The sequence below is a fragment of the Ictalurus punctatus genome, chromosome 10, assembly GCF_001660625.3.
Source record: "Ictalurus punctatus breed USDA103 chromosome 10, Coco_2.0, whole genome shotgun sequence".
NCBI lineage: Eukaryota > Metazoa > Chordata > Actinopteri > Siluriformes > Ictaluridae > Ictalurus > Ictalurus punctatus.
This window is the reverse complement of record NC_030425.2, coordinates 20,506,460-20,518,830: the sequence shown is the minus strand read 5'-3', so window position 1 is coordinate 20,518,830 and position 12,371 is coordinate 20,506,460. Positions and strand designations below refer to the sequence as shown.

Here is a 12,371-nt window from a genome sequence, read left to right as displayed (position 1 = left end):
TTGTGTACGAGTCCCTCAGTTGTCCTCAGTGTGAAAAGATGGATCTCAACATCATATAGCCAGTGTTGCAAAGTGGTCAAATATGCAGAATATGATGGAAAAGCAAATAATGTGCAGGATCTGGTGGATTTTCAGGAAGAACAGTGGACAGTTTAACTGCTCAGGACAAACAAAGGACTCAGGAACAATTATCAGAAAAAAAAAAACAGTCATGGATCATCCAGGTAAAGACACACAGTATTAAGATTCAAGGGTATGTAAACTTTTGAATGGGGTAATTTTTATAGATTCAGCCATGATCTTGTCTTGTGGACTATATGTAAACATCTGTTATGTGAAATAGTTTATTCAGGACACAACTAAATAAACAACAGCATGGGATTTTTATGATCCCTCTTATTTTGTTAACGGTATTAAGATTTAGCAGATTCTGCAAGGGGCATGCAAACTTTTGGGCACAATTGTATTAGTTTTCAGAGATGTTACTTCCTTGTCATGGATGACAAAATGGACAAAATATTATTAGTCAAAAAACCCAAAATGATGTCAGTTCAAAAGATTGTATGTCCCATTCTGAATGTCTCATAAATATTTTATAATAAGGTGTACTGCGTCTATGAGGGCATCTATGAGGCCAATCTTTGCTCATTATTACTTCTTGGAATTCTGTGTAATTTTTTATTCATTCGTTCATTCATTTTCTGCAGCACTTTATCCTGATCAGGGTCAAAATCGATCTGGAGCCTACAGTATCTTGGGAACTCTGAGAGACAGGCAGAAATATGCCTTGGAGTTCTACATACCTGCATAGCCAATGTGCTGCTCCTAGTAGGCCAATTGTGAAAGTAATCCAATTGTGAAACATAACTCGTCCGACGTCATCTAAAATATAGATTTTTTTTTTTTTCTAGCAGCCAAACCTCCCAGTGGAAGCCACTGTGCTGCTAAGATATTAATAATGAAAAAGCTAATTATATCAGTGCAAACGTTTGCAGCTCCCATTCTGAATGTGATATAAATATTCTCTAATAATGTGTATTCTCACTCCATGTTTTTCTTTTTATGGAACTTTTTGTCTCTATATTTCGAGACATTCTTACTTCTTGCTTCTTACTTGGGAGCTTTGATCCTACACGTCAGGACAAGAAGTATGATCTCCTGACCTATAATGGCTAAAACCTTTAACTGCTGAAAGCTGTGCCTTTTACCAAAGACTGCAGTGGTAGGTCAGTGGGTTATGTTTGTTTTAGTGACTCAAAGGTTGTGAAACGAATCCCAGGACTGCAGAGAGAGTACGTATAGCATATTGGGTATTGGTTGGCTCAGTGGTTAATACGTTGGACTGCCCAGTGATCATAGGGTCCTGAGTTCCAATACCAGCACTGCCAAGCTGCCACTGCTGGGCCCTTGAGCAAGGCCCTTAACCCTCAACTGCTCAGTTGTATAAATGAGAGAGTCTGAAAGTCACTCTGGATTAAGGTGTCTGCTAAGTGCCGTAAATGTAACAAATGTTTTGTAATCATAACTTAAATAAAGTCAATAAAATTAAAATAAAATAAATGATTAATGCACAATTTGCAAATGAAAATCTGTAAATGTCCATAAGAAGACATCTGGCAAATAATTTTTACACTTCCACTTCTTTGTTATTTACACAATACAAAGAAGAAGTGAAATCATTCATTTATATATCACTGTGCTTTTTCTGACCCATTACATAAGATTTCCATGTTACCAACTTGACCATTGACTTGTAATATCTGTGGATGTTCCACATAAAGGTTTAAAAAGAAGTGTGCAATCGTTGACGTTTTCTGCGAGGCGAGCGTTATTACGCTTTTTGGGAAGAGTCTCCTGTATCAGAGCTTTATAACAGTCAGCGGTAAAGTTTTATCTTCTTCTAAATAGCTGTACGTCTTTAGAACTGAGCGCCTTGCGGTTTCTCAGTAATGTGACAAGCTCCTTTTTTTATATCTTATTAACTTCAAGAGAGAGAAAAAGATTGATGAGACTGATGAGGGAACGACTGTTTATAGCTATTATAACGTCGCTGTTATGATGTAAGTAGTGTAAACTAAATGTACGTGAACGCAACTATAAATGGATAAGATGCATGATGTGACAACACCACACCCTGCCGTGCTTTGTTCCTTACTTATTGGGCTAAGAATAATATTCTCCTGCAGAAATACTGAAAAAATTGTGTAGAAATAACCAGAAGGTAAAAGGCGCTTAAGCACATTGCTGTTTGTTGTTACCAGAAGTATACATTGAAGCAATTAGCCGGAAATTGCTCGTATTTTTAGCTTTATTTATCTGTTATTTGTGGAGGAATACTAATAGCTGAGGCACTTACAAAGGATTTGGTGTCATCACTTCAGCATGGAAAGACTGTGGGGGGTGACGTCTGCTACGGAGGACTTGTAACAGCTGTCAGCTGCTTGTTTTTAGTAACGTCGTCGTCTTCTTTTTTTTTTTTTAAACAGGTTTTCTATAATTTGTTTATGGAAATGGCGTTAGGCTTAGATCATAGACGCTCTCCTATCCTGCAGCTATGACTTTACTGAATAATAAAAAGCGCATGAATCACCGACTGCTGTGTTTGACCGGGAGTCATGTTTGATGTTTGTATGCTTTGGTTCTCGGCGACATCGCTCTATTAGCTGTACCGAAAGGAAAACACATTTAGAGAGTTATTTGAGTGCAAAGCCTCCATTAAAGAACTCTAAAATAGAAGCTGCCTCAGAGAGTACTGTGATAAGAGATGTGAGATGTTATTCTGTTATAGTACTTCCTGCTTATTCAATTCTGTGTGTGTGTGTGTGTGTGTGTGTGTGTGTGTGTGTGTGTTGCAGGCCGGATCCTGGACCTGAAGACGGGGACAGTGAAGAAGGAAGGACAGCAGTCCTCAATGAGGATGTGTATGGGCTCCAGACGCTCCTTTATCTGCAGAATGAGGTATAAAATTCAAAGCTGTGATCTTTCAGAACCACTTTCATAGGAACTTTGAGAGACTTTCATAGCAACTATGAGAGCTTTTTGTCTTTGGAACATTCAAAACCACTTTCTTAGGAACTTCGAGAGCCTCCATCAAAAAAACCTTTCAGAAACACTTACTTAGGAGTACTTTCAGAGTATTCTCAAACCTGAAATGTTCTGCATGCACACTGTATTTACCTAGGTGCCCCCTAAAAAATTAAGACTGAGACTCAGACCCTCTCCGTTGTAATTTGACCCTAAATGTGGACTGTGAGCAATCTTGAGCATTACATTTGGATTTAAGTTCTAAGGAACACAAATGTGCAAAATGTTTATATATGTACCGTGTAATGTGCTCTAGAGATCAGATTTTGTTCCAAGGAACTAGGCCCATCATGAGCCAAGGTTTTGAGGTTTCCGTAAACCGCTGTATACCCAAAATTGTTGTACGTCATGACACAAAGATGGATGTTGTTGTTAAACCAGGTTAAATAATATATATATATATATATATATATATATATAAAAACTGGTAGTTTTGCAATACCAATACATAGACGTAATCACTCAAAAAAAAACCATAAGAAACATTCAAGCAATTTTGCAATTATTAGACCACATGAATCACTTTCTTAGGAACTTTTAGAGCCACTTTTGTGGGAACTTTCATAGGTGACGCATACCGTTTTGAATTTGAGTCTAGGCTTTCAGCCTAAAAGTAAAGCTCACTGTGAGAGCAGATTGACATTTTCCTACTACTCTTACAAACATTGGCTAATCCAGGGGTTCTTAAACTTTTTTGAAGGGAACCCTTTAACTGTAAAATAAATGACATGGACCCCCTCAGTACAGACTGTTGAACATTGGCCACAGAAGTTTTTGTTTTACAAAAATAGGTTCAATTTGGTGTCGGTGTCCGGGTTCTTTGTGCCTTTGCCGTTATACCTTCTAGGGATGTAAACAAAAAAACAATTTGATAATAATGATAATGAGTCTTTACTGGTCACATATACATTAGAGCACAGTGAAATTCTTATCTTCGCATACCCCAGCCTGTCAGGAAGCTGGTGTCAGAGTGCAGGGTCAAGCCATGATACAGCGCCCCTGGAGCAGAGAGGGTTAAGGGCTTTGTTCAAGGGCCCAACAGTGGCAGCTTGGTAGTGCTGGGGCTTGAACCCCCGACCTTCCCAATCAGTAACCCAGAGCCTTAACTGTTAAGCCACCAGGGCCCCTGATCAAAAGATCTACCACCACTGATTGAAAGATTAAATAAAAAACAGTCTTCAATAGAGCTGCATTGGTTTACAAACTTAGATCCAGTGTCCAAGTTCTGTGAGCCAGTGCCCACTGTAGCCCTGGATTCTTTTTTTGTCATTAGCTGACGTGACTGGAAACTGATGTGATCTGCGTTAAGGTTTAACATGTAGTGCATTCTGAGATGTTTTTCTGCACACCACAGTTGTAAAAAAAGTGGTTATATAAGACGTCCTGTCAGCCCGAACCAGTCTGGCCGCTCTCCTCTGACCTCTCTCATCAGGAACTGCTGGTCACTGGATTTTTATTTTTTTATTTTAAACATTTTAAACGCACCATTCTGTGTAAACTCTAGCGATTTTTATCTGTGAAAGTCACAGGAGCTCAGCAGTTTCAGAAACAACTCAAACCAGCATGTCTGGCACCAACAATCATGCCACAGGTAAAACCACAGAGGTCAATTCTCTTTCCTTGTCTGACATTTGATATGAACATTAACAGGTTGAGAACTGAAGCTCTTGGGGTTTTTTTTGTTTGTTTTTTTTTTTCTTTCCATTGCACAGCTGCCACTTAATTGGCCTTTTGAATAATTGCGTGCATGCACAAGTCTATCAGAAATGATAGAATGCAACGTCTGTTCAGACCGAGAATTCTACAGAATGTTTTGGGAATGAATGTTCTGTTGTAAAGTAATCAAGTCAATTAAAGTGAACTAAACCTTCAGACTTTTTCATAGTTTTTGATTATCTCCCTAACGCACATCACAATCATGTCTTCTGTTTTAATGAAACATTTAATGATCTTTAGAAATAGCATAAAACTGGACATATGATGCCAGAAGAATCCATGGCTGGGAGGCAAGGGAGCAAAATTGGCTGTCCTATCTGGATGGGATGGATGTAGCAATGTGAATCGTAGCAACCCTAGCCAATTGTGGGTGTCTGTGAGCATATGTATGTGGAAGAAGGTAGATAGCACTTACCTCTAAGTGTAATGTACTGCTGTATGCTCTCTGAGAAGTTTGAAAAGTTATATATGGCTGGCTTCACATATCTTGGAGGAAGCACATGTTCGCCTTCAACTTTTCCAGTTAGTAGCTGTTACATGATAACGAAAGCTGTTTTGTGGGTGGGAATTGGCAGGTGATCAAATTATGGATCATCCAAAAGGGCTACTTTTTTCAAGTCCCTTTTGGACCACAAGCTATGAAAAAATGCCAGAAAACGAAAGACAATCTGGCCACAAATTTGACACAGTTTGAATTATTATACTGTTTTCAGAGCTGAGAACATGGAGTAAAGGTGATTTAAATTCTCCACAAGCATATCTGGGTTAATTGAAATCTGACTTTCTGTACCTTGAAGCCTAGACTGTTTTCATGTTTTCTTCCTTTAAACCTTGTTTGAACCTACATGTTGTCCAAAAGAGTGTTCAACCAAACTAGTTTTACACATATCTTAGCCATGACCTAGCAGTGTCTCAGTGTTGATCCCCCAAACTATGTCCCAAAACAACGCTGTGTTTTTCACAAGATGATGCAGACCCTCCGGAAAATTCCTGTACTTCCCACAAATTACCAAAGAGGTATTGTCTGATTGCGAGACCTCTATGATTAATAGCTAGCGTTCTGTTTTTGTCTAAAAAGACACGTTGTTCGGACAGTGTTCGAAATCAGGCATCGTCTCTGTTTACGTTGCGTGTGTTTTAACATACTTCAGCGTGAACTAATAACAGTCAGGGACGTCATCCAGGAATGTGCATGCGTTTCAAATTTTATTTGTGTCCACGTTTCAAAATTGGAACAGTGTGTCAGGATGCGATGGTATGCGGCACTGATGAGAAACATATGTCCATAACAACATTCCTCCTCATGACTGTAGACTGCAGAGCTGTAAAGAGCAGTCGTGATTATGTAACGTTTAGCCTCACTGCATTTAAGTGTCATGACTGGACTTCACGGAAAGCAGGATGATCTGTTTGTTCTAGATTTGTGTTAGGATTGCTGAATAACTGGTTTGGCGCTGATGATTAGGGAAAACCGTTATGTTACCTTGATGAGAGTGGCCTTTTGGATGGGAAATTCCATCTGTGTGGTTTGAATTATCCCTGTCTGAAATTTGTTTATGGCCTAAGAAATATTCCCAGCACGTCAGGGACCTCATGCTGATGAGTGAGGCCTTAACAAAGACGCGTGACATAAGTGTGATTTCATTTTAAAAGGATGGGTTTTAATAATAGATGTCCAGGAAGATGTCCTTTCTCACATTACATTGCATTAAACCATTCCTGATTGGGTGTCAAGATTTATTGTATGCTAGACTATAGCCCATTTGGGATCACTTAATGGAAATTTGCACTTCTTTTCTCTTACCTCAGATGTATTCGATCAGCCAAGACATGTTTGGTGTCGGATGTTTGTGCTTTATGTTAGCATTAGCGCTATGAGACTAATATAACTAATAGGGTTGTTACGCTGTCACGGTTTCATTTTTGGTCACGGTGTTTGATTAGATGATTACCTCACTATAGATTTTTTTCAAGAAGCCAAATCAAATTAATTTCTAAATACACATAAAATGCCTTTTCTTACACCCACTCTTTTATTCAGCTTATAATGACAGCATGATAAATCCTGACAATGGAAGAGATTTTACAGAAAAGTCATTCTCAACAATATACCTCTGAAGACCAAAACAAATTTTTCTACGTGTGGAGGTGGGGTAATATAATTATTACTGGAGTATCTCTAAGATTTTAGTACCATCCAAATCCGACATTTCAGGCAATATATCTTACTTGCAAGTCAGCTTTGGTTAAAAACATTTGTCAAAATGCAGCAAGTGCAGATATTTGATGCTTAAAATGTTATAGAAGGTGGAGGTCTTTAGACATGTTTACAAGCTCATTTCTCATTCTCATACTTCAAAGGTGGTGTCGGAGTGTATATTAAGCCTCTCAGGCTTTCCTGAAGAAATTGAAGTTTAAGGGCCATCACTCAAGGAACCATTCTAGGAGTACATACACTATATTAGAAGTACATTTGCGTACACTATATGGCCAAATGTTTGTGGAGTCCTGACCATCACAGCCATATGTGGGCCTTCCCCAAACTGTTGCCACAAAGTTGGAAACTGCCTAGTCCAGGGGTGTCCAATCCTATCCGCAAAGGGCCGGCGTGGGAGCAGGTTTTCGTTCCATTCAAGCAGGAGCCATGCCTGATTCCACCTGTTTAATCAGTTGAGCTTGGCTTTCAATAGACTCAGGTGTGGCTTCTGCTTGGTTGGAAGCAAAACCTGCACCAACGCTGGCCCTTTCCGGATAAGATTGGACACCCCTACTGTAGACTGTATGCATTAAGAATTTCCTCAGGGACCCAAACCTCTTCCAGCATGACGGTGCCCCTTTGCGCAAAGCAAGGTCCATGAAAACATGGTTTGCCAATGTTGGAGTGGAAGAACTCGAGTGGCCTTCACATTTCTGAGCCCTAATCTCAACCCCAATGAAACACCTTTGTGAGGAACTGGAATGCTGTCTGCTCACCTTCTCACTTGACCTTACTGCCTGACCTCAGATCTCCATAGCCATGTTTCAAAATCTAGTGGAAAGCCTTCCAAGAAAAGTGGAGGCTATTATAGCAGCAAAGGAGAGACCAACTGTGTTATTGCCCATGGTTTTGGAATGTGAACGTATGGGTGGGATGGCCATGTGTCTACATACTTTTGGCCATATAGTGGATTTGGCAGACATTATTATCTAAAGGCGACGGTATGGTGGTGCTTGTTTGATATATTCTCCCTGTGTCCATCAGATGTGTGTATGTGCATGGTGCCAGTGTTCCTGGGGTGGGCTCCAGATCCAGTGAAACTCTGCCTTGGATAAAGCAGCTACCTAAAGAGTGAATGAATGCAGTGTATCAGCTGGGGGATAAAGATCTTGCTCATGAACCCAGTAGTGGCAGCTTGATGCTGATACAATTTGAACTCACAACCTTGTGATCAGTACTCCAGCTCTTCTAATGCTAAGACAATACAGTGGCACTGGTACTGGTACCCCTTCAGCATGCAGGATTCTTTTAAATGAATTCATGTTCCCTCAGGGACCCATGGAAATCCACCTATCCATCCATCCACAAGATAATTTCAGTTAGTGGTATGTGATGAACAGAATTTTTAATGTTGGAAAAGATTAAATAACAGAAGCTCTAACTATGTTCAGCTCTATCTCTAATATGTTCAGTGTTTATGGGCGAAATCTATGGAATTCATTTCCGCATTTCTTAAAATGTCCTTGTTTGCTATTGCTTATGAGTAGGTAGACTCTAACCCATGGGTTCTATTTTGCGCCATTATATTTGTTGTTTTGTTTTTTTTTCTCGTGTTTTATAACGTCTTTATCTTTCACATTCTCTGTAAAGCACTGTGTTTTATACTGTTCAACAAAAAGCGCTCTAGAACTGAAGTTTTAATTTTTATAAATATTATGATTTCAGGTGTGGCAGCGCGCCTCTGGATCACATCTCTCTCAACCGTCTGTCGAGCATGAGGAAGAGATACAGGCAAGAATGCATGCATGCAAACTCTTTGCCTCTGTCACTCCTTTTCTCCAACTTTGCATAGTTATAACATGTTGAATATGAATATACACTCTGACTGCAGAATATGTCACAGCATAGGACATAGTAATGACTAGTAATCTGTTATAAATGACGTCATGGTGCTTTTCTTTGAGAACGGAAGACACAGGAGTACTATTTATGTAACGTGTGATCACATTTCACACTCCTAACCCAGATGCATGGTGTTTTCAGTCAAACCAGAGACTTCTGATGACTGTAGAGCTTATGATATATTGTCAGCATTATAGTCCAACTATGAAGCTTTCTTTTAACAGTAAGTATAAAAATAGCTCGGAATAGTTTATATACAGAAAGTCAACATGTGTAGTCTTTGTGTCATCCATTGTGCAGTATTTCTATAAGAGAAGTGTTTTCCTTGCCATATATACATCACGCAAGGACGCAAGCCTCGCTTTTACCGCATAGTTTTTTTTTTGCTTTTATATCTTTTCTTAAATGTATTTATTTTTTTTGCTTTGTTGATACGAAATTTAATCCACCGCTCATGTTCTGTCTTTTGTAAATTTGCCTTTTTGACTCCTCGTGTTTAACCCTCATCTGTCACACACGTTCCTGACAAAACCATGACTCAAGAAGACATGTTTGCAGCCCACGTAGGCTTTGGAATGCATTTCAATCTGAGCCAAGATCTCAGCCTGGATTCCCTGACACATCGTAACGCCAGCACCACGGCTGAGCTGTTTTCATCCGAGAGAGCTTAAAGTTATAATCAGGAAGCTTTTGAAGTGAACCTGAATGTAAACTGAATTTCGTGTACATGCACGTAATGTCAGATTACTGTACATCCAGTCCAGGAATAATTCATCAATTATTCAGCCTGATCCAAATATCCGGCTGAATTATTGATGAATGGTGGATAGAAGATATGTTTTGTTAGCCTTGACACACAACGGTAGGTGATTTAAAAGTGTTTCTTCAAATGAACCTATATACAAGGCACCAGATTTCATTCGAATTCTCTTTGGTGGTGTTTGTTTCTAGATTTTTCTCTCCTTTAGAAAGAGATGCAGGCAGGTACATAACTTGGGTAAATGTGGGTTGATGGATTTTTATTGTAGCTTCATGCCTACAGAGCTCACTCCTTCAGACTCTTTAACCACCTGTAACCTTCCAGAGACACAGTCAAACTTTCCCTTCAACCTTCTGTGTGTGGGTGCACAAGGTCACGTATAGTCTACAACAGAGGTTCTCAAGCTTTTGTAACTAAAATCTTATCTATATACAACCTTTTCTATAATCTGTTTTGATAGATAGATAGATTTTTTTGCTTTTTACTATTTTTTTTATTACTTTTCATAACTTTTCATTATGATTTTTAAAAAATAACTTGTATGACTTTTATAAAACTATATAACGGACAGGTATGGAACATGCATGATCAAAAATGTTTCTGAACACTATAACGACGTTGAACAAGAGAACTAGGCTGTAATAACGTGTAATATTTTACATGGAAAACATGTTGCATTACATACTTTTTGCGTTCTTAAAAACAGTTGCATACGAATTAAATTGTGACGAAGGGCGCGTCTCATTATACATGACATTGTTAGATCTCCGGCTCTCGCTCACTGAACAGAGCAGATGCAGAGAGAGGTGTGAGTGCAGCGGGAAAGCAAGACCTCACACTTGCAGGACAGTACTGCCAACATTTGGAAAGTTGTTAAGGTTTGTCCAAAAAGTCGCTAGGCACCCCCCCCCCCCCAAAAAAAAAAGTCACTAAAGGGGTTTGAAAAGGTGCTAAATTGGCAACACTGGTCTGCACTGACAGCTTGATAAAAGGCAGCTAAGCTTCGCCTCTCCCCAGCAATAAGAAAATACAGAGGTTTAGGGAACGCAGGTTTTTTCATTTATGAAAATTCTATTTGAAAAGCAATAAAATACACCAAGTACCCAAATGATGCCCTGTCTGTGTTTTTTTTCTTTCTTGAAAATAATTTGCACCCCCCTTCCGATCTATCCATGCCCCCCGGGTTGAGAACCACTGTTCTACAAGATGTACTGTGTAGTAATGCATAGCACCAGTATTCCTCTGCACCTGCATATACCTAAATATGTTTACTCATACAGTCCCCTCTGAAACTATTGGAAAAGCGAGACCAAGTCATTTGTTTGTGCTGTACACCAGAGACATTTAGGTTTGAGCTCAAAAGATAGATATGAGACAAGAGTTTAGGATTTCAGCTTTTATTTCCTGGTATTTACATCTAGATGTGTTAAACAACATAAAATATAGTACCTTTTATATCAGACCAGCCAATTTTTCGGTGAGCAGTAGTATCAATTGGGTGTTCTGATACAAAATGGTCTATGTTCTCTGTCGTTTAATACGTCTGAAATGAAATAATAGTTGAAATTCTGAACTCTCTTCTCGTTTTCATCTTTTGATCTCCAACCCAAATGTCTTCAGTCTACAGCAAAAACAAATGAATTGCCCTTGATGTTCCAATAGTTTCAGGTACACTAGGCACACTCCTAAATATATCTATAGCTTTTTTTCTCTCTCTTTCTGAAGCCACTGAAAACTTTCAAGAGCTTTTTCAACACATTTAGCTCTTATCTCCTTATAGTTACCTATATATTTTCTTTATCTTTATACACTGCTTTGAATTATGTGCTCTCTGTTCTGTGAGGGTTTATTTTCTTCCAGTCATATTTCAACAAATGCCACTTTTTTTTTTGCTACTGTTATGTTAAGATCTTGTTTATGTCCAGTGTGCAACAATGATATAAAAATTGTGGAAACACTGAGGCTGAGTAACGCAATATTATGCGATTTAAAACTACATAGCAGGACTATATATATATATATATATATATATATATATATATATATATATATATATATATATATATTTATTTATATTTATATCTATATATATAATTTTAAACAATTCAATCATTATCATGCATGTTGTGTCAGAAGTATGGAGACACACCGCTGTTTGGTAGTTGTCCCTATTTACAATCACATTGCAGCAATAAGGACATGAGGGTTCTGAGACTGCCTGCCACACACACTTGCTTTTCAACTGCGTTATGTGAAAGAGTTATCCTTTTATAATATCTATGGTGTCTCACATGTGTGTCTCTGTATGTGTCTCTCCTTTAGGAATGGACTCGGGCCATCAAAGGAAGGCGAGGCTCAGTATTCAGTGGTGCACTGCACTGGCTACATCAAGGCTTGGCCCCCTGCGGGTATTTACAATACATACACACCGCAATATCTATTCCCTATTTATGAGGCAAACCACTGATAGTGTGTGTGTGTGTGTGTGTGTGCATGCACACGCTTTCACCTATATATCCAGTCTGGTGATATCTTAAATGTGCAAGATATTCAGCTAGAGTGATTGTGTGTCCAGTAGTTCCATATTGATGGGGAATGCGAGGGTATGCCGGTAGAAAAAATAATCCATTTTCCCATGAATTCTTCATTCGTCAAACCAATGAACTCGGGGTCAGTGCAAGAACCACACACATGCAGAAGAGGTAGTTTATG

The 12,371-nt window shown here is 38.9% G+C and overlaps 1 protein-coding gene across 4 annotated transcripts in view; it reads left to right on the top strand.

Annotated features, from left to right (window-relative positions):
• Positions 1–12,371, top strand: part of arnt2 (aryl-hydrocarbon receptor nuclear translocator 2) — a 131,847-nt gene that overhangs the window by 45,133 nt on the left and 74,343 nt on the right. For all 4 annotated transcript variants that reach the window (XM_017478303.3, XM_017478302.3, XM_017478301.3 and 1 more), the window contains 3 exons: positions 2,856–2,958; positions 8,723–8,788; positions 11,982–12,067. In XM_017478303.3, the coding sequence (XP_017333792.1) occupies positions 2,856–2,958; positions 8,723–8,788; positions 11,982–12,067 (255 nt within the window). The remainder of the gene's footprint in view (positions 1–2,855; positions 2,959–8,722; positions 8,789–11,981; positions 12,068–12,371) is intronic.